General features: G+C 40.6%; 1 protein-coding gene across 3 annotated transcripts; it reads left to right on the top strand.

Moving 5' to 3' along the window:
* The first annotated feature begins 16697 nt into the window (after nucleotides 1-16697).
* On the top strand, nucleotides 16698-20528 carry LOC145018769 (amino acid transporter AVT1A-like). Of its 3 annotated transcripts, none has more exons than XM_078976616.1 (13): nucleotides 16698-16895; nucleotides 16998-17167; nucleotides 17511-17806; nucleotides 17900-18114; nucleotides 18324-18347; nucleotides 18425-18605; nucleotides 18695-18911; nucleotides 19056-19191; nucleotides 19273-19292; nucleotides 19485-19630; nucleotides 19716-19759; nucleotides 19852-19914; nucleotides 20015-20528. In XM_078976616.1, the coding sequence occupies exons 1-13, from the start codon at nucleotides 16893-16895 to the stop codon at nucleotides 20105-20107; spliced, it is 1608 nt and encodes a 535-aa protein (XP_078832742.1). In that variant the 5' UTR covers nucleotides 16698-16892; the 3' UTR covers nucleotides 20108-20528. The 3 variants fall into 3 exon arrangements, with proteins under 3 accessions (XP_078832742.1, XP_078832741.1, XP_078832743.1); XM_078976615.1 differs by having other exon boundaries at nucleotides 16995-17167; XM_078976617.1 differs by having other exon boundaries at nucleotides 16698-17167.
* The last annotated feature ends 5568 nt before the right edge of the window (nucleotides 20529-26096 follow it).

The raw sequence follows: 26096 nt of genomic DNA, 5'->3' as shown, positions 1-26096 counted from the left end.
GCACAATCCAAGTGGATGGAGAACCAAGAACAAGTGGTGCAGTGGTAGAAGGTCCCTACATGTTCCTCACCACAAGCATTGCAACGTGACAACTAAAAGACTATACAGAGAAAAAAAGAACAAGAATGCGTGTGAAAGAGATGAAAGGTAAAGTAAAGAAAAAACCCTAATTATGTTCCCTTTAGATTATACAGACCACTTTATATACAGAAGTTCTACAAGGGTAAAAAAGGAAAAACACACAAAAAAGGCAAATATGCAACCTTAATTACAAGACATAAAAGCTTGAATTGCAAGTCTGTCAAAAATCCTAAAAATATGTACACCAAGTTATTTGGTTACCATAATTACTCTTACACCCCCCCCCCCCCTTAAGTAAGACGTCCGTAAGGAAGGCGCAACTTGATAGATAAGGAGTTAAACCTAACTTTAGAAATTCCCTTTGTGAACAAGTCAGCTAACTGGTCCTCTGTTGAAATATAGTGTAACTTTAAAAATCCACGAGTGACCAGTTCTCTTATGAAATGGTAGTCGATATCAATGTGACGGGTACAGACATGAAAGACAGGATTGCGTGCCATATGTAAGGCTAATAAATTATCACAAAAGAGAGAGGTAGGATGAAGAAAGATGTTTAGTTCACGAAAGAGGTATGAAAACCATCTAAGCTTCGTTGTAGTAGTTGCAAGGGCACGGTATTCAACTTCACTGCTTGATCTTGAAATTGTAGATTGTTTCTATGCAGTCCAAGATACAAGATTTGGACCAATATAGATAAAAGTACCTGTGGTAGACCGACAATCATTCGGATCTCCTGCCCAATTAGAATCAGAGTAAGCTCGGATGTTAAATGTGAATGACAGGTAAAAGGTCAAACCCTCTTGTAGTGTGCCTTTAATGAACCTTAGTATGCGTTTAGCAGCCTAAAGATGAGAGGTGCGCGGTTGGTGCATGAATTAACATACTTGATTAACTGAAAAAGTAATGGCCGGCCTAGTAAGTGTAAGGTATTGTAGGCCACCAACCATGTTACGATACTCCGTAGCATCAAAGAGAAGATCACCCTCATATAATGACAACCGTGAATTAGGAGCACTAGGGGTAGTTGCTGGCTTGCAACTAGTCATGTTAAACCTCTCCAAAAGATCTAGAGCATATCTAGTCTGTTTTAGCTGCAAAGTATGAGAACTACGAGTTACCTCAATGCCTAAGAAGTAATGCAAGTCACCAAGGCGTAGGCTGTCAAATGTGACACATATCACATCAACAATCAATGAAACACTGGACGAAGAAGATCATGTTATAATTATGTCATCGACATAAATTAGAATAACTGTAGTAGACTCCTTAGTGTGTCTAATGAAGAGAGATGAATCAGATTGGTTGTTAAAAAAACCTTGGAGTAAGAGAAAATCATGAAACTGTTGAAACCATGCCCTTGGACTTTGTTTGAGACAATAGAGTGCACGATCCAATTTGCACACATGATCTGGAAAGGATTTAGAGATGAAACCCGAGGGTTGCTTCATATACACATCTTCATGTAGAATGCCATTGAGAAAGGCATTTCTAACATCCAGTTGTTTGATATCCCAACACTGAGCATGAGCTAAGGAAAGAACGGTACAGATCGTTGATGGTTTAGCCACCGGGCTGAATGTATCAGCATAATCAAGTCCTTCCTGTTAGGTGAACCCTTGTGCCACTAATCGAGCCTTGTGGCGCTCTAGGGACCCATCAGCTTTGCGTTTGACCTTAAAAATCCATCTACATCCCACAACATTCATACCTTGTTGAGATGGAACAAGGCACCAAGTCTTGTTTTTGTGTAGAGCAGTAATTTTTTCCTTCATTTCCTGTTGCCAATGATGAAATTTGGTTGCTTGTTTAAATGTCTGTGGTTCATAAAACATGTCATCTAATTGAGTGGCTATCATACCATGAGGCAAGGAGTGTGGTAGAAGTTTGTTGGTAGATCTCAGCAATAGGTCTGACCTTGAGGACTGGATTTAAAATATTTGGACTTTTCAGGGACAGGATTTGTAGAATCTGATCAAGGAGGGGTGGCGGGTGGTGAAGAAGAAACCACAGGAGTGAATTTTGTATTTTGTAGGGAAGAAGATTTGTCCGGGTGAGGTTTAATTGAGTTTTCGGTTCAACAAATGTATGTTGATTATTAAATTGCGCTTTGTTGGGCCTACTAGGCATTAGAGGATTTGACACTGATATTGGGCTTGGCATGTGAGGTGGCTGCCCAGTAGTAGTTGAACGGTGGATTTCGTCTGAATTTTGTGTTACTGTAATTTCGGGTTGTGATATTGCTTGCGAGTTTGAAACATGGTGATGAATGTTTTCAACAAAATGGTTGGTCTGCAGTGGCGGTGTTTGCCCATTTGAAAAACCTGCACTTTTATTTTTCAAGGGAAAATCCAGTTCATCAAATACCACAATATTCATTTCCGTGTTCTCGATTCAATAGTTTGTTCTAGTGTATTTAGTCATATGTGATTATATGTATCTAATCACATATTATTTATGTCAATAAGATTCAAATTCACGTTCTCAGTTCAATATTTGTTATCATATATTTAATCATATGTCATTTATGTATTTTATCACATACTATATGATTAATATGGACAAAGAACAACTATTGAATCGAAAACACAAAAATGAATATTGTGCATAGAAGTCATATGCGATTAGATCATATAATCACATATGATTTAATACACAAGAACAACTAACGAATCAATAACGCGGAAACGAATCTGTTTTCTTACCTTTCAAACCATTATTAAATTTTGATCAAATAACATTGTTAAAGTTCCCCCTTTTATATTTTCAGGAATATAAAGATCTCATTCTAATGATTTTTGGTTGATTTTATATTAAATTTACAAGTTAGTAACTTTAAGTTGTCACTTTCCAGACCACTCAACACTCTTGGAATAAATTGTACCAATCTACTCGAATTACATCAGACCCATTATATGTGAGAAACTATACATCCATATCTAACTATAGGCTTTGGAATTATGGTATTTGGAGTTTTGATAAGTTTATTATGATTTTTTGAAGACAATGCATGAAATTTGGGACTACATGGACCAACCTGAGAAGATTTTACCCCTTAAGGATTTGGAATTTCGAAATGTGATTCAAAGTTTGAAGAAACTAGAGACACTAATATTTTTAGAAAACTAAGTCTCATGATTTTTAGGTGTTCTTGTTAACTTGTACGAATTTTAGAACTTGAAGGATAGATTTGGGAAATTTGATCATAATAGCTTTTAAATCACTTTTGGCGTTCTATTAAGGACTTAATGGTTAAGCCCAATATTGTAATATCTTGTTTGTTAAATAAATAAATAGATAAAATTGGTTAATGAATTGTAGCCCTAAAATCCATAATATTTATCGGGGTGTTGGTTTCAGGGAGTCAAATAGCATGATTTAGAGTTTCGGGGTTAAAGTGTAATTTCGGAACTTATTTTGTTAAGATTTTCAGTAGTCAGTGGTGTTTGGTATCATTTGGACTTAAAATGAAAGGAATTACAGGAGTAGGGGTGTAATGGATAAATATGGGAGCTGTTTCAAAATTATTTATAGAGGGAGGGACCATAGTTATCATTATGGAAATAAGTTTGGGATGGAGTCGGGTATATAGCACTCTCGTAACCCTAACCCTAAGAGCGATATCAACCGCCACCTCCACCCTTATGTTTCCCCCTTCGTCTCCGGCGCCGATACCACCCGACTCCAACTCGTTTTCGATCAGCAAACGACAGCAAGCGACCACGAGATGGCCTCCACCCTCACTTCCTCAACTTCCGGCGCGCACCACCATTGTTATTGAGGTCGCTGCCGCCTCCTAGCCATTATCTAAGTTGCGAACCACCGACTACGCCACCTCAGTGCTACCAATGGTGGAAGGATTGATGAACCAGTGGTTGGACGTCGGGGCAAAAGAGAATGAAGAGACGATGCATTTTTGTTGCCGATGAAGATGTCCTGGATACAGTTTCATTGTCACCGAACCGCCGAAGCCACCTGTTGATTATGCTGGGGATCGAACACCGCAAACATGTGCTGCCTGTTACATTGAATACCAAGATTGTCGTTGCTTCTTTTGTGGCGGAGGACAAAGACCGACGGTGGGACGTCAGGAGTGAGGAGGGGCAAGCCACTGCCGCCATAGCCACTGTTGTGACCGCCTTCCAGCTCCATATGCCAATGGCAACATCGATTGTAGGCGCTACTGTTTTTTCCGGACCATCGTACGCCACCATGATGTGGGTGGTCATGTTCATTCCCGAGCAAGAGACGTCTTTTGTGTGCATGTTTCAGTTGTAGTATGTGGTTTGTTTGGACGGAAAACCAAGAATAGCCACCACCACCACCATCGTGAGGTGGTGGCTGCTAGTCTGCCACCATCTACCACTGCCGGCCACCACAAGGGTGGTTGTGTATGTGTGTGTGATTATATTTGTGTGTATGTGTGTGTTATTGGGATTTGTGTTGTAAATTGTAACCGGTGCTAGTATAAAAAAAAAAGTCATAACCACGGTGGTGGCTACGCCACCAACCGCCGTGTTGGGTGATGGTGTGCTTTGTTTGTGTTTAGATTTCGTTTGGGGTGCTTGGACAAAAATGGACTAGAACCATAACCACCACCACTATGTGGTGGCCGCCATCGTAAGCCGCCATTGACCACCACTACTCGTGGTAGTAGTGGTTGGTGCCCGACTTGTGTTACCCTAATGGGCTCAATAAATCCCTAATTGACCTAAAAGCCTAACCATGAGACTAATTGGAAAGTATTTGGGTTGGAAACCCTAATTAGGGTTTGGAAAACCCTAATGTCATGAAACCCTAATTTTGGGAATTGAACGGGACCCGCACTAGAATTATTTACTAAACTTAAAATATTAATTAGTAATCATTTGCATTTAACCTAAGTCAATATTAGACTTAATGGATTAAGTCCATAATGGGTTAAGTAGGAAGATTTAACCCTAATCGTCATTTCATGTGAAACCCCTAATTTCACTTGGGCCTTAAGTTGGGCCTTTATTTTGGGCTTTTTTGATTGGGTTATTGATAGGCTATCCAAAAATAAGCATATGGATTAGAATATTTATATGGACTTTAGGATAAGGCCCATTGGAAATGCTTGGGCCCAATTTGGAAAATTTGGACATACTTGGGCCTTGATGATTATAGGATATTGGGTCATTAGAGTACCAAGATTTTGGACTAGAATAAAGGGATGGGCCTTAAGGAAAGACCACGTAGAGGTCTGGGCCTAATTTGGAAAATTGGGCCATATGTTGGGCTTTGGTCCATTACTTGACTTTTGGGCCTTTAGAGTGTGAGTTAGACCTTGTACTTGAATCAAGCTAGGTTAGGGGTAAAGTAGTCTTTTACCCCAAGCATGGACTTATGGTTATGTATTGAAACCCATTTATTAATTAGGTGTTGTTTTGATGATTGACAGCTAGGGAATCTATCAACCAGCAGCTAAAGTTTATCCGCGAAACTTCAGCAGTGTGAGTTGAGTTATCCTCACTATACTAAGGGGTCAAAGGCACCAATGTCGGCCCATTGGATTTGATATCCCAATAGTTGATGATGTGTTAAATATGAGATAGTTATACATGCTAGTTTGCTATGCCAGTTTGGTAGATCTGTAGGACTACCTGTGTCATTGTTTGATTATCTATATGTGCAATTAACTGTATATGTAGACATGTTATATGGGTAGGATTAAGGTTGCATTGCTTCGTGCGGTGACCAACAAACCCTAGAGTATGCCAGATATGAGCTGAGGGCCGGGAAGGCATATCGGACTCATACTGAGGACTCATTAGCATACCATATACGAGTTGAGGACCGAGTGGTATGCCAGACTCGTACTAAGGGCTTGAGGGTATTGGAGCATTCCAATTACGAGCTGAGGGGCAGAGGAGCATGTCAGACTTGCACTGAGGGCTGATCAGTTATGTTTCAGTCTTACGACTGAAAGGGGCAAGCCAATCATAAGTTGTCGGCTCAAAAGCAAACCAGACTTATAATGTTGTAACGACCCGTTTCTGGTATGTTAATTAATTTGATTTGGGCTAAGTTTTCAAGAGGGACTCGGCGAGTTCTAGCCTGACTCGCCGAGTCGGGTCGCGCATCTTGTGCACGCGGGAGCCGGCGACTCGGCGAGTCCATACCCTGGACTCGGCGAGTCCGTCCGTCTGGGTGAAACCCTAACTCCCCGGGTTTGCTCACTATTTAAACCCCATTATAGCCTCCATCTCGTCACTTTCCCCCTGAGAGCACTGTGAGAAACCCTAAACCTCCCTCTTGTGAGCTTATAAGTGATCTTGTTCCATTTTGTGAAGGGGTGAAGAAGGAGAAGAAGAAGGAAGCAAGGAAACGAGTTCTAGTGCCAAGATCCAAGATCAAGTGTGAACTTATTGAGGTATTTTCGGAGTTCTCTTCTGGTTTCATGCTTAAACTTCCATTAGAGCTCTTTTAAGGGCTATTTGATGCTTGTTCCAAGCTTTATGCTTGCTTGAATGTGTTATTAAGCCGAAATACCTTTGGATCTGAGTGTTGGGGTGTTGTAGAGTCCAGATCCACTGTCTTTTTGGAGTTACATTGCTTATTAGCCATGGATCTACCCTTATTGTGCATATTTTAGTCTTATTTCCCTCATTCATGTGGTTGTGCACGTAAAGTTGGAAACTTTACGTGGTAAAACAGCTTAATGGACCTAGATCTATCATTTGCATGTGTTGGATTCAAGAGAAATCGAGTAAAAATATGTTGCATGGCGGCGACTCACCGAGTCGGAAGAACGACTCGACGAGTCAGGTCGCGAGTCCCGAGTTCTTCAGTTTCTTCAGTGTCGAGTGGACGAGGTGAGTTAGGGAGTGGACTCAGCGAGTTAAGAGTAGACTCAGTGATGGAGGGACTCGACGAGTTTGTTCATACAACTCGGCGAGTCCAAGGCAATCTTCTTGAGGATTAAGAACAACTCGTCGAGTCTGTTCATCTGACTCGGCGAGTCGGATGAAGATCATCTGAGTTCTTGGATCCAGAGGGTACTCGTCGAGTCGATGCCACACTCGACGAGTAGCAGCATGTAAGAGTTGAACGGAGAGTCTAGGACTCGGCGAGTCGGATATCCCGACTCGGCGAGTCAGCCCTGAGTAAGTCAACTTTGACCAAGGGTAAAAGAGTCATTTTACCCTGAGTGTAGTGCTAGTGATTGATTGAGTGTGTTTATGGATTTGTAGCCGAGGAGATTCAGGAGCAGCAGCCGTTAGCTTTCCGAGCCGCACACTCATCCGCTAGCTTACGAGGTGAGTTTCCTTCCCGTAGGGGCGGGTCTAAGGCCACAATGCCGGCCCGTCCAGTTAATAGTAGTTTCCGGACTTCGGTCCGATGAAGTAGTTAGTATGTTTGATGCCTTCGTGGTTCAGACATAATTCATGTGCTATGTGTTATGTGTTTTATGTTCCGGGTTGCGGCCCGATGCAGTATGCAATATGTTTGTTATGATATGCTATGCTATGCTCAGTCAGTTCCGGGCTCTGGTCCGATGCAGGGGACACGGTCCCAGTCAGTTCCGGACTTCGGTCCGATGCAGTCAGTTCCGGACTTCGGTCCGATGCAGTCAGTTCCGGACTCCGGTCCGATGCAGTTAGTTCCGGACTCCGGTCCGATGCAGTTAGTTCTGGACTTTGGTCCGATGCAGGGGACAAGGTCCCAGTCAGTTCCGGACTTCGGTCCGATGCAGTTTCCGGGCCCCGGCCCGATGCAGTGGGCAAGGCCCAATATGTGTTTATATGTTGTTGTATGGTATGTGGTAAGTTGGGGGAGCTCACTAAGCTTCGTGCTTACAGTTTCAGTTTTGGTTTCAGGTACTTCCGCAAGCAAAGGGAAGAGCTCTGGATGACGGCATCGCACACACCACCGTTTCAGCTTTAGTCTGGATTTGATTTAGTTGTTGTTTTTGGATATAGCATGTTACAGTTTCCGCACAGTACTTTATTATATTTTGGGACATATCACGCATGGTTTATTTATATGATACTCTGATTATAGTTTTGATGGTATTAAAAACGAAATTTTTGGGTCGTATTTTTGGGTCGTTTCAAGTTGGTATCAGAGCCCTGGTTTGAGGGATTCGGATACACTCTTGGGTGTATCTGAACTCAAACTAAAGGGAAATAAAAGATTTTTAATAAAATGTTTTTACAAAAGAATTTTGAAAACACTTAGAAGGAAAAGAATTGTTTTAAGAAAGAGGTGTGTGCATGCGGTCAACCGAGCTCAAGTAAGTACTCCCAAATTACCCATACAAGTTATTTGTTCAATTTCAGTTTAGTAGAACAGCATGCTAGAATAGGACTAAGGGTGTAGGAGAACGCCTTATGTGCCTGCTTATGTGTTACAGCTCTATGAATATTGCATGCTAGAATTGAGTAGACAGCAGTAGGATAGCCTGTTTAGGTTATGCCTGATAGTATGAGCTTAGCATCCTATGCTAGTGCAGTTTCTTGTTATAAGAATAGCTTGCGTGAGTCTGTTTCCCTTGTCCGAATGCTGCTTGCTTTGTGCTTAGTGGGATTCCGAGTAATGGGAGTTAGCCATTAGGTGGACACGTCACACCACATGTAATCAGGTTTGAATAATCCCAGAGTGCTGGAACTGGCCCTACTGCGCAGCTCTTGTTTGAGTCCAACCGTTGTAGGGACGGATCTTTTACTTGAAGGATTATCCGATCCTCATCACATGTGATGGTGTTCAGGTGATGGCTAACTGGCAGTGCAAGGAGACCTACAGCAGCTGAGAACCAGTCGTATTGAGCTCGAGTTTTCTCTAGGGCAAGCCTAGGGTGAGAGTAGCAGAGAATAGCAGCGGTAGAAGTGACTTGGGGAAGTCGAGGCAGTTCTTGAGGAAAGTATGGATAGATGTGGAAGGTAGTAGGGGCCCATACTACTGGAAGCAGAGGATCCGTACTCGAATCAAGGAAGGCCAAGATTAGACCAGGAAGCTAGTAGTCGTATCATGATCCCTTGAAATATTTCAATGTTCTGATGTTGTTATGATATGTTTCAGAATGGTAGTTTTGCGTCCGAGGCCAGCAGCCGGCAGTTCAGATGCCGGAGGAGGATCAGGATCAGGATCCGACCCGGAGGTCGGACAGATCGATGAGCAGACCAAAGAGTTCCTTTCTTCTGAGATTACTCGCATCATACTTGAGCAGACTCCTGTGATCTTCGGTTCGATCAAGGAGGGCATTTTGGAGATGATGGATGAGAGACTGAGTACCTTCCGTACTGAGATGGCGGCCGTGATGGGGTCGCGCACACTCACTTTCAGGGAGTTCAGGGCATGCGGGGCTCCTGACTATCACGGGGCACGGGACCCCATAGCGAGTACCAGGTGGTTGGCGGATGTGGCCAACGCATTCCGCACTAGCAGATGTCCCGAGGGGGACAAGGTCAGATTGGCATCCTGTCTCCTGAAGGACAGGGCACGTGACTGGTGGGAGGAGGTGGGACATACCATCGGGGATGATGCGGCATTGGATGCCATGACCTGGGCTGATTTCTCTACCAGGTTCAGAGCGGAGTTCGCACCGGTCATTGAGGTGCAACAGTTAGCCAGGGAGTTCCAGGATCTTACCCAGACTACCGAGACAGTGGCGGAGATCACCGCCAAGTTCAGGGAGCGGGCCCTTCTTGTTCCTCAGTATGCAGCAGATGAGGAGATGAAGAAGGCCCGTTATCACGAGATGTTGCGGAGCGACATTCGTATGTTTGTGAGCCGGTCCAGTTGCAAAACACTGGACGACATGATTGCTAGAGCCAGAGAGAGGGAGATTGATCTCGAGATGGAGAGGAAGAGGAAACCGGAGGCGGTTTCGGGTGCAGGCAGTGTGGGCAAAAAGCCCAAGGTTTCAGATCACAGGACCAGGGGTCAGCAGAGCCACGGTCGATGTGGCAAGTGTGGGAGGTTGCACGAGGGGGCGTGCAAGGCAGGGAGTTCCGGCTGCTACAAGTGCGGTCGGACCGGGCATATGAGTAGGGATTGTACGGCCCCTGCCACTACGGTTATAGCATCGGATCTGATTTGCTTTCAGTGCAATCAGAGGGGACACAAAAGGTCCCAGTGTCCCAGTTTAGCTGCAGCAGGGAAGGTGCATGCACCCGCCCCTGCTACTTTGAGGATCACGGATGGCCGTCAGGGCCGAGCTGATGCGCCGGTGGCGAAGAGCAGGGCATTTCAGATGACAGCAGAGGAGGCGCGAGCGACTCCTGATGTGGTGACGGGTATGTATATTTCTTTCATCTTTTAATTATTAATATATCGTTTGAATATTATTTGATGGTACGCTTTATTTAGGGTCGTTCTCGGTGAACGGCATCCCTGCTTTGGTATTGTTTGACTCGGGGGCCACCCGATCATTTGTATCGCTTGCGCTTAGCAAGAGATTTAGCAGAGCTCCGGGGGAACTGGATTGTCCATTAGAGGTTGAGATAGCAGATGATAGGACCGTGAGGGTCGACAAAGTATATAGAGGGTGCTCCCTTCAGATATTTGAGGAGCAGTTTTCAGTGGATTTGGTTCCGATTCCCCTGCGCGGGAATAAAGTTATTGTGGGAATGGATTGGTTAAGCCCCAATGGGGCGGTGATTGATTGTGAGCTTCAGCTAGTGAGGGTTCGCACTCCCAGTGGGGGAGAGATAGTGGTTCAGGGTGAGAGGCCCCAACAAGGATTGACCTTCTGCTCTGTCGCTAGGGCGAGGCGCTACGTTCAGCAGGGTTGCGCCGGTTATGTAGCCTACGTCTTGGATGCCCGGGATAAGGGCAAGACGACGATCGATGATGTTCCTATTGTTCGAGATTACCCGGATGTGTTTCCCGAGGATTTGCCGGGGATACCTCCTGAGAGGCAGGTTGAGTTCAGGATCGACCTGGTTCCTGGTGCGGCTCCGATAGCCAAAGCACCATATCGACTTGCTCCCCCTGAGATGCAGGAGTTGTCTACACAGCTTCAGGAGCTGTTAGACAAGGGTTTCATTCGACCGAGCAGTTCGCCTTGGGGAGCGCCGATCTTATTTGTGAGGAAGAAAGACGGGTCGCATCGGATGTGTATTGATTACCGGGAGTTGAACAAGGTAACGGTGAAGAACCGTTACCCACTTCCGAGGATAGATGACTTGTTTGATCAGCTCCAGGGAGCGTCTTGGTTCTCCAAGATCGACCTACGCTCCGGTTACCACCAGATCAGGGATTTGTGTATGAGGATGACGGTAATCACTCCTTTGTTGGAGCGGATCAAAGAGGCTCAGATGGAGGGTCTCAAGGAGGAGAGGCAGAAGTGCGAGAGGATAGTGGGTCGAGTAGCTTCGTTCGACTACGACAGTCGGGGTTTGATGATGCTTCATGGTAGGGTGTGGGTACCGTACTGGGGTGGGGTACGGCAGGTATTGATGGACGAGGCCCATAAGTCTCGATTTTCTATCCATCCAGGGGCGACGAAGATGTATCGAGATCTTCGACCTGATTATTGGTGGCCCTGCATGAAGCGAGACGTCGCTTGGTACGTTGAGAGGTGCTTGACCTGCCGGAAGGTCAAGGCGGAGCACCAGAGACCTCACGGCAAGATGCAGTCATTGGACATTCCCGTGTGGAAATGGGAGGACATCACCATGGATTTTATCACCAAACTTCCCAGGACCGCACGTGGAGTAGATTCGATATGGGTAGTGGTGGATCGATTGACGAAGAGTGCCCATTTTATTCCGATCCAGGAGAGTATATCGGCGGAAAGGTTAGCCGATATCTATGTGCGAGAGATTGTGGCACGTCATGGAGTGCCGGTATCGGTAGTGTCGGACCGAGATGTTCGCTTCACGTCCAGATTCTGGAAGCGGTTTCACGACGAGATGGGTACTCGTCTCCATTTCAGCACCGCTTTTCATCCTCAGACTGACGGGCAGAGCGAGAGGACGATTCAGACTCTCGAGGACATGCTTAGGGCATGCGTTCTGGATTTTGGGGGCTGTTGGGATACGTATCTTCCCTTAGCGGAATTCTCGTATAACAACAGCTATCATGCGAGCATTGATCGACCTCCTTTTGAGATGTTATATGGCAGGAAGTGCAGGACCCCGATTTGTTGGGGCGAGGTCGGTCAGCGGGTTATGGGGAGCACCGAAGTGGTGCTCAAGACGACGGAACTGATCCAGCAGGTCCGTAGTAGACTGCAGATTGCGCAGAGTCGGCAGAAGAGCTACGCCGACAAGAGGCGTTCAGACTTGGAGTTCCAGGTAGGAGACATGGTTCTTCTGAAAGTCTCACCTTGGAAAGGTGTCATCAGGTTCCGGAAGAGGGGCAAATTGGGCCCCAGATTTATTGGTCCTTTCAGGGTTTTGGCCCGGGTGGGTCGGGTTGCTTACCGGTTAGATCTTCCCGAGGAGCTCAGTTTGATACACAACACCTTCCATGTGTCGCAGTTGAGGAAGTGTTCTAGCCTGACTCGCCGAGTCGGGTCGCGCATCTTGTGCACGCGGGAGCCGGCGACTCGGCGAGTCCATACCCTGGACTCGGCGAGTCCGTCCGTCTGGGTGAAACCCTAACTCCCCGGGTTTGCTCACTATTTAAACCCCATTATAGCCTCCATCTCGTCACTTTCCCCCTGAGAGCACTGTGAGAAACCCTAAACCTCCCTCTTGTGAGCTTATAAGTGATCTTGTTCCATTTTGTGAAGGGGTGAAGAAGGAGAAGAAGAAGGAAGCAAGGAAACGAGTTCTAGTGCCAAGATCCAAGATCAAGTGTGAACTTATTGAGGTATTTTCGGAGTTCTCTTCTGGTTTCATGCTTAAACTTCCATTAGAGCTCTTTTAAGGGCTATTTGATGCTTGTTCCAAGCTTTATGCTTGCTTGAATGTGTTATTAAGCCGAAATACCTTTGGATCTGAGTGTTGGGGTGTTGTAGAGTCCAGATCCACTGTCTTTTTGGAGTTACATTGCTTATTAGCCATGGATCTACCCTTATTGTGCATATTTTAGTCTTATTTCCCTCATTCATGTGGTTGTGCACGTAAAGTTGGAAACTTTACGTGGTAAAACAGCTTAATGGACCTAGATCTATCATTTGCATGTGTTGGATTCAAGAGAAATCGAGTAAAAATATGTTGCATGGCGGCGACTCGCCGAGTCGGAAGAACAACTCGACGAGTCAGGTCGCGAGTCCCGAGTTCTTCAGTTTCTTCAGTGTCGAGTGGACGAGGTGAGTTAGGGAGTGGACTCAGCGAGTTAAGAGTAGACTCAGTGATGGAGGGACTCGGCGAGTTTGTTCATACAACTCGGCGAGTCCAAGGCAATCTTCTTGAGGATTAAGAACAACTCGTCGAGTCTGTTCATCTGACTCGGCGAGTCGGATGAAGATCATCTGAGTTCTTGGATCCAGAGGGTACTCGTCAAGTCGATGCCACACTCGACGAGTAGCAGCATGTAAGAGTTGAACGGAGAGTCTAGGACTCGGCGAGTCGGATATCCCGACTCGGCGAGTCAGCCCTGAGTAAGTCAACTTTGACCAAGGGTAAAAGAGTCATTTTACCCTGAGTGTAGTGCTAGTGATTGATTGAGTGTGTTTATGGATTTGTAGCCGAGGAGATTCAGGAGCAGCAGCCGTTAGCTTTCCGAGCCGCACACTCATCCGCTAGCTTACGAGGTGAGTTTCCTTCCCGTAGGGGCGGGTCTAAGGCCACAATGCCGGCCCGTCCAGTTAATAGTAGTTTCCGGACTTCGGTCCGATGAAGTAGTTAGTATGTTTGATGCCTTCGTGGTTCAGACATAATTCATGTGCTATGTGTTATGTGTTTTATGTTCCGGGTTGCGGCCCGATGCAGTATGCAATATGTTTGTTATGATATGCTATGCTATGCTCAGTCAGTTCTGGGCTCCGGTCCGATGCAGGGGACACGGTCCCAGTCAGTTCCGGACTTCGGTCCGATGCAGTCAGTTCCGGACTTCGGTCCGATGCAGCCAGTTCCGGACTTCGGTCCGATGCAGTCAGTTCCGGACTCCGGTCCGATGCAGTTAGTTCCGGACTCCGGTCCGATGCAGTTAGTTCCGGACTTTGGTCCGATGCAGGGGACAAGGTCCCAGTCAGTTCCGGACTTCGGTCCGATGCAGTTTCCGGTCCCCGGCCCGATGCAGTGGGCAAGGCCCAATATGTGTTTATATGTTGTTGTATGGTATGTGGTAAGTTGGGGGAGCTCACTAAGCTTCGTGCTTACAGTTTCAGTTTTGGTTTCAGGTACTTCCGCAAGCAAAGGGAAGAGCTCTGGATGACGGCATCGCACACACCACCGTTTCAGCTTTAGTCTGGATTTGATTTAGTTGTTGTTTTTGGATATAGCATGTTACAATTTCCGCACAGTACTTTATTATATTTTGGGACATATCACGCATGGTTTATTTATATGATACTCTGATTATAGTTTTGATGGTATTAAAAACGAAATTTTTGGGTCGTATTTTTGGGTCGTTTCAAATGTGGACTTGGAGGCAAGCCAGATGTGAGCTGTGGGCCCAAAAGGCAAGCCAGACTCACACTGTAGGCCCAATGGTAATCCAGTATGTAGAGATGTGGATCCATTACATGTTATTATGGGTATTATTTGTTATGTATCGGTATTTTGGGGGAGCTCACTAACCTTCGGGCTTACAGTTTCAGTTTTGGTTTCAGGTACTTCGGATGATCGCAGGAAGGCGAAGGCATTATCGTACAACTCCTCACATTTTTATGATTTTGATTTCTGGGATACTCTGACATGAAACTATTTTGAAAACACTTTGTAATTATTAATAGTTTTTAATTAGTTGAAAAAGTTTTAAATTTGTTTGAATTTTATGGATGTTACAAATACACCTCTCTGTTGATATACGTAGTCTTTAAATGCTTGCAAGTAAGCTAAATTGACATTCTATGTTGATATATCAAGATTCATACCTGCAGTATGCATTATACTTGTATTGTTGGAAGTGGTTGTACATGGAAATCGATTTGTAACAAGTTCAAGATGTGTACAACTATGAGTATTGTTGCAAGAAGTTAAAGTAAAGTTAGTTTGACATAGGGAATCGAGTCTCCCAAAGCATCCAAAACCTGTAAACCATTAGCAGCCTAATTTCCACCATATCATAATTAATCTAAAAGTTGTTAGAAATCGTAGGATTACCTTTGACTAAACAAGACAGATATTGTAGATGACTAAGGCACAATTGCTTCAGTGGAATTCTTTTAAGATAAAAAGGTCGTAGAGATCATGTATCACTTTGTCTTCATGTACACTAGGTGATGTCAGAGGGTTTGATTTAGGCAAGACTACTCCTTCAAGCATTTAGTTGAACACCTGGTGTGCAAGGCTCATTTCCCCTTTTTGCTATCATATTTAGAGTACCACGCACAGTTGACCAAATAACTTCACAATAGGAGCAAGTAAGAATCATTTGACCCATTGCATTTTCCATTTTGTATATATTAAACCTGAAACATGCAAAATGTATTTAGATCGAGCTTCGACAAGTAAACCATGTACCAGAGGTGAGTATGAGAAGAGACCACTAGCGAACTAATTTCTAGTTGTAATAGCTAAGATTAAGCATCATATTTGTAGATCGGTGGCATGATTTCCAACTTCTGATGCTTAAAAAATTGCTCAAGATCAAAACTGACATAAGCAAATAGAGAACTTATGATGCATCGTAATAATTTTATAAGAGTCTTTCTAAAAGAAAATAATACACAACTGATATAATGGATTGTGAATTGTAAGGTTCATAATGGATAGTCTGCATCGTAGTTCTCCTTTTTCTGAATTGCTTCTTAAAAAGAAAACAAACATCACCCAATAGCTAGCATTTTCTTTGAGTTGAACAAAGCAAGATCTGAGAGTAAAGTTTGGAAATAATAGCCTCTCTCTAGGTAAGCTGCTGCCGGAAGTCAGAGACTCTGATTCGAGATCGAGAAACCAAACAGATCCAAAGAGAATGAAGAATCAGTTGTCCGTCCGATGATTCTGGCGTCGTAATGATGATTACGACAACGTTATGTGGTTCTGGCATCATTACGATGATTACGGTGGATGTCAATTGATGGTGATGGTGGCTGAGATTACCTCAAGAGATACCTAGAGAGAGAAAGAGAAGAGAGATATGTCGAGATAGAAAGATGAGAGACACATAGAAAAAGAATATCTAAAAAATGCTCTCAAATGTTTTCGTTTTGGATAATATTATCATTTGAACATACCCCGATTGAAAATTGATCATCAGTTGGCCCATGTCTCGACCTTCAACTGACTAACTATTTATAACAATATCTTTAGTATTTCTCAAAATCATATTTTTCATATTCCAAAAGATTGCTCTTCTGTCATATTTTTCTTTTCACATACGCATGGCATGCGATCAAAGATAAAGTATAAAATTAGATGAACCAATGAGACCCATGTCAATTGTCAAGTACATAAGAGTTTCCATTTTTTTAATAATATAACCCAATCTTATTCGGTATGACAAAATGGGTTACGAAAAGACAAATCCACCTCTCCATTCAAACCCATTATCCGCGTCGGTCGTTGTCCATGGAACTTCCATGTTACCTATTCATCTATAAACAAACATCATACTTCGACAACTGTCTGTCGATTCATCATCTCTCTCCTCCTTACTTTTCGCAACTCGCATCACGTCTACGCGATTATGACAGACAAGTCTCATGGTCGAGTAGATGCATATGAGGACGCATCAAGATCCTGACACGTACATTTACATTAATGTATCCGTGAATTAGCCTGCATCTTTGATCCATGGTATTAGTAGATCGAAAAAGATAGAGAATTTTTATGACTTCTGATCTGGGTATCGCGTAAACTTTATGCGTTTTGGAATTTAATTAAATTCTGATTTAGAAGATGGCAGGTAAAGCGAAGGACACAGATTATTTCGCGATCGAAGACGATTATGATGACAACGAGAATGATGATATAGAAGCAAATAACAGTGATGATGATGACACCGATGATGCTTCCAGTCGTAGATCGTCGTTTTCTCAAGCTACTGGTCAATGGCCACAGAGTTACAAGTTAGTTTCAGTTTCATCTATTGCGTTCATATGCTTCAGTTTTGGCTTTTCTTGACGTTAATTTATATATATATGCCTGTTTTTTTGTGATTTACATTTATTTATTTTGTTAATAATCTCGAACACAATGCCATGTAGAAATGATAAGCCTATGTTCTATGATGGTTTGCAATAAAATTAGGGTTCAACGTTGATTTTAGAAGTAGTATATATTGAACTGTTCGCTTGTTGGGTTCTTAATTTACTGATATTCAAAAAAAGAAATTGAAAAAAGATGAGTTAATTTTGTTTAGTTTTTTGAAGTCTTATATATACCCACACAATATATCATTAATTATTGCAGGTATACACTTGATTCGTACTCAATTTCAGCAACACCAAGTGTGGCATTCCTTAGACGCCCATCGGGGTCTATATATTCAATGTATGAACCGGGGATTGATAGTAGTACCGCTAACTTTGGTGATAATATAAAGTCTAAGTTGCTGATAGAATGTTCAAAGGTTTTTAGCAAAGAGGATGTAGATAGGATTTCAAGAAAGATATCAACATGGTCAGGAAAGGGTTCTTTGCCTGATCAACTAATCGATGAGCTTCCCATTGCCTTTGGATGTAGCGTCACTCAGACTGTTTTCAATTGTGAGAAAAGCTCAAAATCATATATAACATCTTATCACGTTTTTGTTGATCATTCTATTAATCAGACTTTTACTGGTATATGTGTTGTATCAGCGGTGAATGTGATGGTTGGAGTTGGAGTTCTTTCTATGCCAAATACAATAGCTACCGCTGGCTGGGCTGGCGTAGGAATCCTACTCCTTTTTGCAGCAATATGTTGCTACACGGCTTATCTCATGAAACTTTGCTTCGAGAGTAGAGACACCATTCAAACATATCCCGATATTGGAGAAGCTGCATTTGGGAAATACGGACGCCTTACAATAGCAGTAAGTTTAATTTATTTCACTTGGTGTCCAAGATCAACTAACTTATGTCGACAATAGTGTATTTGTTGCATCTTTGTGACTCATAAGAAAGATGATCTCTTTGCAACATAAATCCAAGCAAGATTGGTTTGAAAAGTTAACCACCTATGTATTGTTAATTAATAGTTTCAGTTCGATACTGATTAATCCACTCAATTCTTTTCGTGCAGATCATTTTGTACACGTCACTTTATGTAAGTAAACTATTTCTTAGTCGTCCATGATTGGTTATTTTATAGCTCAAACCTTGATTTTGGCTATTAAAATTTAGGCATATTGTGTGGAGTTCATTATATTGGAAGGAGACAATCTCACCAGTTTGTTCCCTGGTGTATCGCTGCAATGGGGTAGCGTCAATACCGACCCGGTTCACATGTTTGCAGTTCTTTCTGCTGTGGTTATGGGATCTACGCTTTTAGTAAAAAACCCCCGAGTGATCTCATTATTTTCGGGTAAAGTTGTTCATCATTAATGGTGTATATATTTTAGCTCTCCCTTTGTTGAATTAAGAATATACAATCTTCTATCGATTTGCATGCAGCTACTGGTGTTGTGGCTACTCTTATGGTCATCATCTGTGTATTTTGGCTGGGTACAGTGAACGTGGGCTTTAATGAAAGAGGTCCACCTATAAAATTGGGTGGCATTGCTTTCGCACTTGGTATATACGGATTTTGCTTTTCTGGACATTGTGTGTTCCCAAATATATACCAGTCAATGGCAGATAAAACCAAGTTTACCAAGGCAATGATAATATGGTGAGACACTTTAATTTCAATATCAATCTAAGTACTACTTGAGAAAAACGTGAAAAACATCTCAAGAACTTGATGAGTGATGATTCATTACTGGCTATGATATATCATAACTCTTGATCAACCTTCCACTCGATTCTTTTGCAGCTTTATTTTGTGTCTTTTGATGTATGGGAGTGTTGCAATTGCGGGTTTTCTCATGTTTGGAGAACAATCGTTGTCCCAGATAACATTGAACATGCCTGAGGATGCAGTTGCTTCTAAAGTTGCTTTGTTGACTGTAGTAAGTGTTCATTGGTTGGTTTATTTTCATGGTTTTACTTTTTCGACTATGGGTTTTTAACATACTTTTACATATTTACAGATTATCAATCCGGTCACGAAATATCCTTTTTGTGATATAATATAACTTATAAATATTAAAGAAACGTAAAATTTTAATTCTTGTATTTCAAATCTCACATGTCATCTCTTTAAGGTCTACAATGGAAGTTTTAAATTCATATTTGAAATGGATTTTGATACAACAAGAGGATTATGCAAACTATTGAACAGTCGCTCCTTAACATTTCATACGTATGCCCTGTTGATGAACCCTTTGGCAAGTGCCATCGAAGAGCTGTTTCCTGCTAAAGTTGCACGTAGCAATTGGTGTTTTATTACTCTACGGATTGCACTTGTTGCATCCTCTGTCTGCATTGCGTTATCTATTCCCTTCTTCGGTATTGATCAATTAAATTACATCGTCTTTTCAATAATCTCACAACCACATTGAATGATACAAATGATTTTGTTTCTTGAATACAGGTCTTGTGATGGCTTTGATGGGTTCAGTCTTATGTATTTTGGTGGTAATTAAGCATGCAATCTCGAGTTTAGCATTTCATATCCTTGTTCGTTTTCTTTTATCTCTTATCATGGCTCATACGTGTTTTTGGTGCAGTCTCTCATATTGCCATCTCTATGCTTTTTGATGATCAGTGGGAGTAAGGCCACGACTACGCAGGTAAATTATAAGACATAATCTGGATCATTTAATCAAAAGATTTTGTACTTCTATCCTTGTTCTTCGAAATTGACAATGAGGGTTGTTAAAATGTTTGCAGATTGGTTTGAGCATTTGTATTATGGTGTTGGGCATCGTTTGCATGGTCGTGGGAACGTACTCATCATTGGCAGATATAGCAAATGAACTCTAAAGACTGCACATTCTGGCTTCTCCCATTTGTAGTACTTCCATACATACTTTGGATCAATAAACATCATGAGTCGAATCTATCATAGAGGCTACGAGTTGAAATCTTGATCAAGTTTGACTCCGGCAGCTCTAGTTTTAGATTTTTCACTTGTGTCATTATGAATTTTGACAGCTCTTTCTCGATTCTTACCATATTGCGTCAGATCCCCAATTTGCAATTGAAGACTTTAAAAGCGGAATACTTCTCTTCATTATTTTTAATTGCTCGGATAATCTTATAACAAATAGCCTTGTTTTCTTTAAGTCTCCACCATTGTAACCTTATAATAAATAGCCGATAGGGAAAGATTGATAGTCCTTAAACTCCCAATCCTACTTCCAAATCTAATAGTATAAAATGTTGTGTATTAAGTTTACAACTACATTTTCTCTTGAGGGTAGGGTTGATGTAGATTCAAATGATTTGTTTTCTGAATTGCAATAGCTGCAAATGAATTTACCGAATAAGATGATGTTTGCTATTGAAATTAAGAAGTTTTCGATATTTGGAATGTTTACATTACATAGAGACTCTTATTGACCTTTCAATTTGTAAAGAGTAGTTTTTTAAAGTTGAAGTTTTAAAAAAATTATTTGATGTCATCATTATCACAAAAAAATTGAATGATTTGACTACATGTCGAGAATGACATATTGAACCATATTGATCTTGATACAGCTATTACTAATTAGGCATTTAGAAAAGATAGCAAATTCATAGTCAATTTCTAAAAACAAAATCTATGATGTGTATTTGAGAAGACATATCTAATGGTCATATCATTGGAATTAGTCATCACGCATATGATGGCTAGATTCCCACTTTGTAGGCTAGGGGATGATTTGGTGGTTTCCATCCTTGTGAACCATTAAGAACATGTTTACCAAGTATTCTCATTAAGAGGGCGCTTGCTATAAAGATCATTGGATATATGCAACTTATAAATGTTATAATCTACACTAATGAGTTAGACAATCAATCACAACAATCTTAATCAAACTATAACTACAACTTAACATTGTATATAAAATGAATCTTATCATGTAACCCAGGGCGACACATAAGATATCAAAACAATTGGAGTCGTCTTTCTTGATAGGGTAACTATTCTAGAATTTGTTTTTTACATTGCAACAATACACAATTAGGTTTGGATGAACTAATTGATTCGTTTTGATGAACTCATTTCTAGCATTAGATTTTATAACTATAGATATATTGTATACGAGCGATGCTTGAGATAAGATTGTAAAAACCTTTAACCAACACATATGTTAGTAAGAATTCAAAGCCATGAATGCGATTTTAAAATGATAGTTATATGAAATATCAAGTCAAAAATTGAAATTGTTCTTAGACAGGCCTAAAATCGATCATATCAAAAATTGAAATTGTTTCTAAACAGACCTAAAATCGATCCTAAAAAAGACTATAGTGATTATAACCAATCCTAGTCCTAGACCGGGCATCTAGTTCTTAAATAATTCTTCTTTTGGTTTAAATACCTATTTAAATCATATTGAAATAAGTTCGAAATTAAAATCAGTTTCAGTCCTAAACTAGTTAAAGACTAAGACCGGTTTAAAACTACCATCAAATCAATTAGTGTATAATTTTATATTATAGATTAAAATTAACCATGTGATATGTCTTTCTTTTCGGGTAAACATGCAAATTTATAGCTAAACATAACGAATGGATTGATTGACTATGAAAGCTACCACTATAAATTAATTGATAAAAACACATTATACATGCTTCTCTCACTTGTCAATGCTTTTAAAACTGATTAAATTATTTAATAAATATTCTTCAAATTTTATAAGCACAACTGAATCATGAAGTGAAAACTAAAACTTAATGAATGCTCTTTAATGATTTTATCTAGGTCTGACAATCGTGTCGTGTTCAGGTTGGTGGGTCGCATGTTGGCGGATTAGCGGATCAAAATATGTCAACCAAAATACGGTCTATTTAACTATATAGGTCACGGGTTGACGGGTTTGGAACAAAAATTCATACATGACCCGTCAACCCACTTATTTATACGGATTCATAGGTTCGTGGGTCAGATTTTGGTTCAGAGGTTTGTGGGTCAGATTTGGGTTCGTGTGTTTGTGGGTCAGATTCCATAAACAAAATTGATAATTAAACATGAATAAATTCTTGATGCAAACATATCTGAATTTTAGAAACTTAAGTCATAAACATCTAAATGAAAATTAAAAACAGTCATAGAAACATGTTCAAACTAAAACACTAATACAAACATAGATAAATTAAATACCAGGCATCGACGTCATTCGATAATGATTCAATCATTCATGCTGTCGTTCTTCGTAAGTTCATTTTGTTGTTCATCACAAAGGGGAGACCAAGAGAAGTCTTATTCGATTTTGTTTTGATATAATGAGATTATTTATGACAAACATCAAACGTGTTGCAATGTAAATTAGTAAATGGTTACCCACAGGTCAAATGGTCAATGATATGGGATATCATATCCTGGTATAAAGTATAAACTCTATAGTGTATAATACTTCATACATTGAAAAAATATATAAAAAAAATAATAATTATAATTCTAAACGGGTTCGCGGGTCAACCTGTATATATTTTTAGAAACTCATATATGACATGTTTAATAAACGGGTTGACGGGTTGAAAAACTCAACCCAAATTCGTTTATTTTGTGTCGTGTCGAAAATTGTTAGGCCTAATTTTATCTTGTAACTTATATAACAATATTTTCTTTTAAAGTTCTAATCATCTCACTTTCATCTATATTCTTGCAATTAGTTGCCAACAACAAATATATTCACTAACTCTTGGGAATGAGCATATAGATCGGGGAACTAGTCAAAACCAGTCTCAGAACCGGAACCAGAACTCGATGGAACCGGTCGGGCCGGGACCGATACTATAATTTCGTCAGTTTTTTGAACCGAGACCCGGTAAGAACCGGTCATTGGAACCGGCCCAAAACCGGGAACCGGACCAAATAACCCACTCAATTTTTGAAAGTTGCATAACTCACTCAATTTAACTTTTTTTACCTCAGTCTTTTTCCTACATGTAGATTATGATTTGTAGTTAAATTTAGACTATAAAAACGATTGATTTGGTTAAAAATTGAATGAGTTACAAGCCCCACAAGAAAGGGTGTCAAATCAGAATTTTTTTATGTTTCAGCAACTAAATGTAATCTGACTTTGTTGTTCAAATGTACATAACTCACTCAATTTAACTTGTTTTGACCTGAATCTTTTCCTAGATGCAGATTAGGATTTGTAGTTATGTTTAGACTATAAAAACGCTTGATTTGATTAAAAAAAAATTGAATGAGTTACAAGCACCGCAAGGAAGCGTGTCAAATCATAATTTTTTTATGTTTCAGCAATTAAATGTAATCTGACTTTGTTATTCAAATGTGCATAACTCACTCAATTTAACTTTTTTTTTTACCTGAATAATTTCCCTACATGTAGATTAGGATTTTTAGTTAAGTTTAGACTATAAAAACGTTTGATTTTGTTAAAAGTTGAATGAGTTACAAGCCCCTCAAGGAATGGTGTCAAATCAGATTTTTTTTTTATGTTTCAACAATTAAACGTAATCTGACTTTGTTGTTCAAATTTGCATAACTCACTCAATTTAACTTGTTTTGACGTGAATCTTTTTCCTACATGTAGATTAGAATTCTTAATTAAGTTTAGACTATAAAAACGTTTGATTTGGTTAAAAATAGAATAAGTTACAAGCCCTGCAAGGAAGGGTGTCAAATCAGAATTTTTTTTATGTTACATCAATTAAACGTAATCTGACTTTGTTATTCAAATGTACATAACTCACTTAATTTAAGTTTTTTTTACTTGAATCTTTTTCCTACACTTAGTTTAGGTTTTTTAGTTAAGTTTAGACTATAAATATGATTAAAGAACAAATAAATAATATTAAAATGAGTGTAACTAGTTTTTGACAAACTATAATATAATAGTATAATTTAGGGTTATTTTTAATTTCTTAATTGATTTTTTAAGAGAAATGACACAAATAATCCAAACCTATTTTTATAATTAGATATTTCATATACAAAAAAGTTTTTATATAGAAAAAATAAGATTTTTATGTGAAAATATATATATTTTTTTGTATAAAGAAAAAACATATTAGAAACAAACTTTTGATAAAAAAAAAAGTTGTAAAGAAAACTAAAGTTATGATGAATTCATAATAAAAATTCTAAAATTTGGGCAAAAAGGGTAAATTTTGGACCAAATTTGTAAAAAAAGTTAAAATCTGAGCCAGAAGTGTAAATTTTGGACCAAATTTGTAATAAATTTTGAAATCTGGGCCGAAAATGTAATTTTTGAAAGTTGAATGACCTGTTGACCGGGTCAAAGGGTTAAATTGAATACAATTACCGGTATTTGGGACTTAATTGAATAAAAAAAATATATAATGGCTAAATCGATTATGAGGCCAATATGTAGGAACTTTATTGCGGTTTTCCCTTGAATATTTAAAATATTTGAAAGATTGAATAATCGAATATTAAGGGTGCATTTGGTTTTCTGTAATTGAATGGAATTCGGAGGAAAATGAATCTAAATTCCATCATATTTTAATGTTTGGTTCAACTTTGTATGATGAAATTGGAATCCTAAATGAAATTTTTTTCCATCAAATAAGGAAAAACATTTTTTTTTTCAAGAAGATGATGAAATTAATTCCCTACCGGCATCACCCACCTTACCACCACCATCGCCACCACCACCACCACTACCTAACACCATCACCACCACCACTACGATCGGGACCACCACCACCACATATCATCGTCACCACCTCCACCACCATCAACCACCGTTACCATCATTGCCGCCCCCACCATCTACCACCGCCACCGCCACCACCACCTATCATCGCCACCGCCGACACCTACCGCCACAGTCACCGCCACAAACATCTACCACTGCCACCGCCACTACCTGTAACGCCCGTAGATCCAGGCTAATCAATTTAGAGATAATAGGGGTCGAAAACAACTTTTTGACAAAAGATTATTTAGAATAAATAATCTTAACCAAGTTGTATAATATGTCTCAAGGGTTCCGTACATATAAAGAACGCCAAAATCCGAGTTATAACAAAGAAGTTATGATCCGTCAAAGTTTTACGGCAAAACAGGCACGGCACCGGAAGACGTAAATAGTGAGTTTTTGATAGAGGATTTTTTGCCTTAGTAATCTAAATGAAAGTCGTAGAATATGTTAACCTTAGAGCATCCATAAAAAGAACGCCCAAATCTGACTTCGTATGAGGAAGTTATGATTTTTCGAAGTTTCAGCTTAGCAGTGTACGGTCCGAAACTCAAATTTTAGTTCGAGCGGTTTTTGGCCTACGCGACCTAAATAAGAGTTGAATATCTCATTAATAGGAACTCAACGGTAAAAATACAGACGAAAACAGAGTTTGTATGAAGGAGTTACGAATTCTTCGCGACCATTTAACAATCTAATCTCCTTGTACTGTTAAATTTAAGATCGGTCGAGAATTAGCTGACGGAGTCTAAATGAAAGTTGTAGATCTTATTTTTATGTACCCGTAGATATAAAGAACGCTGAAAATGAAGTTTGTATGCAAAAGTTATGAATTTTTTAAAATCGGCTAATTTCCACCCTGTGTGCAATGCCACGTGTCAGCACCAGGCTGCGCCTGGCTGTAGCCAGCCTGGCTCACAACGTGAATATCACAAATTCACGGTGTGAACCTTCCTCCAGCCCCTATAAATAAGTGGTAAGACCTCCATTCATTCTCACACCTTCCTACTTCTTCCTCTCTCTCTCTCTTTAGAACCTCTCTCTAGCCCCTGAAACCCCCCGGAGCGCCCGACGGCTCCGAGAAAAAGAACCTTTCGGCTCAGGAACGCTGCTCCAGCGGAGCCCAG

The sequence above is a fragment of the Lactuca saligna genome, chromosome 9, assembly GCF_052625555.1.
Source record: "Lactuca saligna cultivar CGN05327 chromosome 9, ASM5262555v1, whole genome shotgun sequence".
In the NCBI taxonomy this organism is placed as follows: Eukaryota; Viridiplantae; Streptophyta; class Magnoliopsida; order Asterales; family Asteraceae; genus Lactuca; species Lactuca saligna.
Note: the sequence above shows the minus strand (reverse complement) of the source record. Positions and strands in the feature narration are given on the sequence as shown.

What these genes read in the sequence shown, in the direction of transcription:
- LOC145018769 (XM_078976615.1), top strand. An exon ending in ACCAAGGCAATGATAATATG is followed by an intron (nt 18,912 to 19,055) that starts GTGAGACACTTT and finishes ATTCTTTTGCAG; the next exon opens with CTTTATTTTGTGTCTTTTGA. An exon ending in ATTATCAATCCGGTCACGAA is followed by an intron (nt 19,293 to 19,484) that starts ATATCCTTTTTG and finishes AACATTTCATAC; the next exon opens with GTATGCCCTGTTGATGAACC.